Source organism: Asparagus officinalis, chromosome 7 (genome assembly GCF_001876935.1).
Source record: "Asparagus officinalis chromosome 7, Aspof.V1, whole genome shotgun sequence".
In the NCBI taxonomy this organism is placed as follows: Eukaryota; Viridiplantae; Streptophyta; class Magnoliopsida; order Asparagales; family Asparagaceae; genus Asparagus; species Asparagus officinalis.
The window spans coordinates 99,851,995-99,859,121 of NC_033800.1; the positions used below are offsets into that span (position 1 = coordinate 99,851,995).

Sequence of the window (7,127 nt, forward strand, 5' to 3'; positions counted from 1 at the left end):
TATAATCAACTAGAGAACAAATTGATAGAAAAAAAATTTGATAATCTATATTTATCTTGAGTGGTTTGATAGGTTATACTTATGAATTCTAGGATTACTATCTTGTTGTTATTCTTATCATGAATCTAATTTTGCTTAGATGATAATTTGATTTGTTATACTTTCCTTAAATGATTTGATAGTCTATGCTTAATAAATCTAAAGTGAAATATGATAAAAAGAGAATAGTTTGTATTTTATAATTGAGATTAGCTAGTGGATTCAATTCTAGATTTCTCATATTGAATCCTCCATCTTTGTTTTCTTGATTTTTCTCTTTCTTGTTTTTTATTTTATTCTTTGATTCTTTCTTCTCTCCTTTAAAATTCATTTTATTGTCACTTGCATATATTCACAACAATCATTCCTCATATCTCTCCACAACTACAATTTTCATCACTCCTAATTGTCACGCACAAAACATAAGAACCGATTCTAATAATTTCTTACAAACTTCTTCCTCGTAGGATTGATAACTTTTTATACTATAACTTGATTAGTTGTGCACTGGTAACTTTTGGTACATATTTATGCCACACCACGAGCATACACGATGCCTTTCATATTTCGATGCTCAAGAAGCATTTGCGTGACGAAGAGCAGCAGAGAGTGATTGATTCACTAGAGATTGAGATCCAGGATGATTTGACTACAGTAGAGATTCCAGTATGCATTCTTGCTAGAGAGAATAAAAAACTTAGAAACAATGACATTCCTTTAGTGAAAGTCCAGTGGAACCGGCAAGGAGCCAAAGATATTTCTTGGAAGCGTGAGGAGGATGTACGTCGCGACTACCCACACATATTTGAACAGGTAATATGTTGATATTTTAAATATGCTCATATGCATTGATTGATGTGATTGTGTGTGCTGTTTAGACAAGTTTATACTTAATGCTAGAATGGGTCATTCAACATTTAGCTCTTAATTATTAGGAACATATGGTATATATCTGGGAGGTTCCTTATTTGGATTTTTTGCCCGACATACTATTTCTGTCTAATTAGGGTTAAGTGAGGATGCACGTATTCTAGATTTGTTAAGTTTAAACATGGCTTATGATTCATATCTAGGGATTAATGGTACGAGATGTGTACGGGAGGGTTTCCTTGTCTGGATTATCCCCTCTTAGTACTTTTCTCATATTATTAATTCCTAAGATACGACTGTGGAATTTCGAGGACAAAATTCTCTTAAGGGAGGGTGAATGTAAAACCCTAAAAATTTGTGATATATATATATATGATTGATCATGATATATGGATATTTATTTTGATAAATACAGTTAAATGGTATGTGAGTAGTATACCATGTGTTTTGAGTATAAATAAGTTCTTTCATGAGGAAGGAAAGAGTTGAAACATGCACAAAGGCCAAAATCATGAGAACTGGAAATTCCTAGTCCGGTCGACCGCGAGACCTGTAGAAAAATTTTCTCCTGTTTTGAGCTGGTTTCGGATTTCTAAAGCACATATTCGTTTTCTCTAATTTATATATCAAATTTTCACGAATTTCTCAGTTTTTCTAAGAACCCTAACATCCACCAAACCCCCACAAACCCTATTTTGATTCTTGGAGAATATTAGAGGCTTTCAAGTGGATTTTCGGGTGATTTTTGGCTTTTGGATTGGAGATCTGTTTTGGCTTGGCATCCTAAATGTTTTTCTACAAGTTTCAGGTGAGTTCATCTCTGCTAATCCCCCTCCTAGTTTTTAAAATGTTTTTAGAGGGTTTTTAACATGTTTATTAGAGCCAAATTGACTAGTTTATGAATAAAAGTCAATTCTTTTGTATAATATGTATAAAGACTGGGTCTTTCCATGTGAAAAGGTTTAAAAAAGAATTTACATAAGATATTTAAGATCCGAACATGATTTAAATGTTGTTTAATCTGATGAAATATGATTTGTGCTTTGTTTCAAGTTCATGTGCATGATTTAGGGTTTCAAATATGAATTCATGTAATTTATCATGTTATATACATTGTGTTGCTCCCAGAAGTTTTTATCTACTTTTTTCATGTTTCCATGCAAGATTCATATCGTTTTAATCATGTTTGAATCACCTAAACATGGCGTGAACACAACACACACAACCAGATTGAGAATTTGGAATTTCGTCTCACGGTCGACCGCGCCCTAGTAGTGGTCGACCGCGTGCAGGACAGAGGCCTGCATAGGCCCTAAAACCCATCGCGGTCGACCACCACGTAATTGCGGACCACGTAATTGCGGTCGACCGCCAAGTGTATTTTTGGCCTGTGCTTGTTTAAAATTGACCGTTGAGTTTTTGAGCAAGTTTCTCGACCTTGCACTATTATGATACGCTGTTTATAAGTTGTTTAACATCTGAGATGTTAGTAAACACCAGATAGGGACACGTACACTGAGATATGTACACATATGGTTAAAATATATTGTGTTAACATACTAAATATGAAAAGTATACAAATATTATGTTTTCGGGATAGGGAGATGCAACTTATTTCCGCAGGGCGATTGAGTAAAAGTATTACAAAAGTATCGTCATATTATATTTCCAGGATAGGGAGATTAAACCTATTTCCATAGGGTGATTGAGTAAAAGTATTACAAAAATATCGTCATATTATATTTCCGGGATAGGGAGAGGAAACCTATTTCCGCAGGGCGATTGAGTAAAAGTATTATAAAAGTATCGTCATATTATGTTTTTGGGATAGGGAGATGAAACCTATTTCCACAGGGTGATTGAGTAAGAGTATTACAAAAGTATCATCATATTATGTTTTCAGGATAGGGAGATAAAACCTATTTCCACAGAGTGATTGAGTAAGAATATTACAAGAGTATCGCTAATATATATAAGAGATGCACATTTGTAAGTAATATAAAGTATAATTTTGCTTTCATATTGAATAATCGTAAGTAGGGTGCTTTCTCTGAGACCGTGGCTTACACTACATGGTATGTGGTTGGTTTTTGTTTGGATGAGTTCTTTTTATGTCAAATCCGTCTACCCGAGTATAGATCAGGATGAGATATTTGTTCTACAGGTTTGAGGTTTGGAGTATTATCTTTTTGTTTGTTGTTTATCATTCATAGAGTTTGGAATTAGTATTTAGGGAGTCACAGTTTGAGACATGGTATATACATAAGAGTTTCCTTATTTGTATTATTTCGCTCGACATACTAATTCTCGTGTTGTGGATTCCTAAATACTAATCTCTAGTTAGATGTATATGAATGATTCTATATTTATGTACTCTCTATATTTTCTATACACTCCTACCCCTTCCCTTGGGAAAGGTGGAGATGTTCTCACTATAGCACTTTGACGCTCGTTGCTTTCCCCCTTTCAGGCAGCGAGTCCAGCGCATGGAGAGTCGCAGACTGATGGGACTTCTTCATAGATTCCATCTAGCTATTTCCTATTTTAGTAGTTATTTAGAACTCCACAGATAGTTGATTATGTCCAGACTCTAGATTTGTATTATATTTTGTAGAGGCTGAGAGCTGTAGTGATACTTTATTTGACTCAATGTATTTAAGGTTTATTTTAGACTCAGAGATATTTCTATTCTATTTTAGTTGGGCTCATTGATGAGTATTCTCTTATTGCTTCTGTGTTCAGAGATATTTCTATTCTATTTTAGTTGGGCTCATTGATGAGTATTCTCTTATTGCTTCTGTGTATGCTTGGCTTATTCTATTTCTTTTATTCTCATTGATGAGTATTCTCTTATTGCTTCTGTGTATGCTTGGCTTATTCTATTTCTTTTATTTGCATGTCAGTACTTTCACCTATTTGTTGTTTCAACTAGAGAGATAGTGACTGTGATTGTAAAACATATCGTAACATGGTGTTTGGTGCTTAGCAGGTTTGACATCCGGGTTTTGCCTTGGACTGCAGCCTCGCATGAAACCTGGGGCGTCACATGGGCCTCTTCTTCCTCAGAAGCAGTTTTATCAGGAATCGCAAAGGCAACAACCACCGCGTCAGATGTTTATGATGTTAGCTGTGGAAGCTGAGGCGAACGACCAGGTTATTACTGGTAAGAATTGTTCATTTTAGTTTAATTGCCTATGAATTTCCTTATTTAGCATTACATGATGATATCATAATAGGATTTATTTATGAGTGCTAAGTTTAGTTGCATTTATCTCCTCCTGTAATAGGCAAGGTTATTGTTTCTTCCGTTCCTGCTTTATCACTCTTTGACTCTGGAGCTGCCCATAGTTTCTTGTCTAGTCGATTTGCAAGTACCTACTCTTTTCCTATAACTCCTCTGACTACGGACTGGAATATAAATATTGGCAGTGATATTTTAGTAGCATCCAGTGGTTATGAAGCATGCCCGGTGGTCATCAGCGGGAGAGAGCTCTTTGCAGATTTTTTGGTGATTGATTTGTCGAGCTTTGATGTAGTATTTAGGATGGATTGGTTGGGGTCATTCTTTGCCACCATTGATTGTCGTCGTCGGAGTGTAGTATTTGAGATACCGGATCACCCGAGGTTTGAATTCCTCAGTAGCAGTACATCGGCTAGACCGGTAGAATATAGAGCTAGACCGGAGAAGGTGATGTTTGCTGCCATGCAGGTGGAACCCGAGAAGCCAATTGTAGTTCAGGAATTTGAAGATGTATTTCCTAATGACATTTACAGGTTGCCATCGGATTGAGCAATTGAGTTTTCCATAGAATTAAAGCCTAGAACTGCTCCGATCTCCAAGACTCCTTATCGTATGCCTCCGGCTGAGTTGACCGAGCTTCAGACTCATTTGGATGATCTTATGCAGAGAGGCTTGATACGACCCAGTGTATCAGCCTAGGGATCACCTGTGTTGCTTGTGGGTAAGAAGGATGGATCCAAGCGGATGTGCATCGACTACCAGGAGTTAAATGCTGTGACAGTAAAGAATAAGTATCCACTTCCCCATATTAATGATATCTTCGACCAATTAGGAGGATCGAGAGTATTTTCTAAGCTAGATCAGCGGAGTGGATACCAGGTGAAGGTCAAGGACTCTAATGTTCCCAAGACTGTGTTCCAGACGAGATATGGACCTTTTGAGTTCTTAGTGATGTTGTTTGGTGTGACTAATGCGCCAGCGACATTCATGAACCTGATGAATCTGGTGTTCTATGATGTGCTAGAAAAGTTTGTAGAAGTCTTTATTGCTGATATCCTGGTATACTCCAAGAGTGAAGCGGAGCATGCAGAGCACTTGTGGTATGTGTTGCAGACCCTAAGAGAGCATCGACTATTTGCCAAATATAGTAAGTGCCAGTTCTGGCTAGATCACATCGCGTTTCTAAGACACATGGTGTCAGGAGACGGCATATTTGTAGACCCGGAGAAGGTATCTGCTGTTAGAGATTATCCTACCCCTAGGACAGTATCTGGCATTAAGAGCTTCCTGGGGCTAGCTAGATATTACCTGTGCTTCATCAAGGATTTCTTAAAGATTGTAGAGCTGATGACGTGACTTACGAGGTAGGATATTAGATTTGTCTGGTCTGATGCTTGTGAGCAGGCGTTCGAGGAGTTGAAGGCTCGACTGATCTTAGCCCCGGTCTTGACAATACCAGATAAGAGTGGGAACTTTGAAGTGTTCTGTGATGCATCTGGTAGAGGATTAGGATGCATTCTCCAGCAGAACGGTCATGTGGTAGCATATGCATCTCGTCAGTTGAAGCAACATGAGAAGAATTACCTTACCCATGACCTGGAGTTGGCAGCTGTGGTTTTTGCTCTCAAGCATTGGAGACACTATTTGTTAGGAGAGCAGGTGAAGATGTTTACGGATCACAAGAGCTTGAAGTACATCTTCACTCAGAAGGAGCTCAACATGAGGCAACGCTTATGGTTAGAGCTGATGGCAAATTACGACATTGACCTTCAGTACCATCCTAGCAAGGTCAATGTAGTACCAGATACTTTGAGCCATTTACCGATGATCATGACCCTCACAGCTTAGTGGAGACTTCAACAGGAAGTGAGGGATATGAGTATAAAAGTTCTTCTTCCAGGAGTCACCGCTTCTTTGATGAATCTTCAGATTCAATCGACATTGGTTGAGCGAATCAAGGCTACACAAGTATGTGACTCATTTCTTCAGAAGTGTAGAGAGTTAGCAGTGGCTGGTCTTCGGCCGGAATTTATTGTTCATGAGGATGGATCCTTATGATTTGGGAGTCGTATCTGCATACTAGAATGAGATGTTCGAGAGGAGATATTACAGGAAGCTCACAGCTCATCGTACTCTATTCACCCTAGAGGTACGAAGATGTACAAGGATCTGAAGCTGAACTTTTGGTGGCGTGGCATGAAGAGAGATGTGGCTCGTAGTGTGGCTAAGTGCCTTGTATGTTAACAGGTGAAGGCAGAGTATCAGCGCATCGCAGCTCTTTTGCAGCCAGTGCCTATTCCGGAATGGAAGTGGTAGCATGTCACCATGGACTTTGTTACAGGCTTACCTCGGAGCACTAGACAGAATGATGTTGTTTGGGTGATCATAGATCGATTAACCAAATCGGCTCACTTCATTCCATTCCGAGTGGGACAGTCGATGGAGCATCTTGCTCAGAGATACATGGAGGTAAAATATCTATCTCTATATGTTTGATGAGTTCCTCTTTCCCAAGAGTGTTAGTAAATCTCTAGTATTGCAGGAGACCGTACGATTGCACGGGGTTCCAGTGTGCATCGTTTCGGATCGCGATACCTGATTTACCTTAGAGTTCTGGAAGAGTTTGCAGGCGAGTCTTAGGACCAGTCTTAGTTTCAGTACAGCTTATCATCCTCAGACCGATAGGCAGTCAGAGAGGACCATTCCAATTTTGGAGGATATGCTCAGAGCTTGTATGCTTGACTTCCACGGATCGTGAGAAGATCACTTGCATTTGGTGGAGTTTGCATACAATAATAGCTTCCAGGCTAGTATTGGAATGGCCCCTTTTGCAGCATTATATGGGAGGAAGTGTCGTTCTCTATTAAGTTGGGACGATATTGGTGAGCGGGAGATTTTTGGGACCGAATTGATTCCCAAGTCAATTGATGCGGTCAGGATCATTCGGGAGTGACGTCGCATAGCGTAGGACAGATTC

The 7,127-nt window shown here is 38.8% G+C and overlaps 1 protein-coding gene across 1 annotated transcript; it reads left to right on the forward strand.

The window, feature by feature from the left end:
* LOC109847560 lies at window positions 3,937-4,699 on the forward strand. The gene is made up of 2 exons (XM_020416794.1): window positions 3,937-4,072; window positions 4,197-4,699. Exons 1-2 carry the CDS (start codon window positions 3,937-3,939, stop codon window positions 4,697-4,699), a joined length of 639 nt encoding a protein of 212 aa, XP_020272383.1.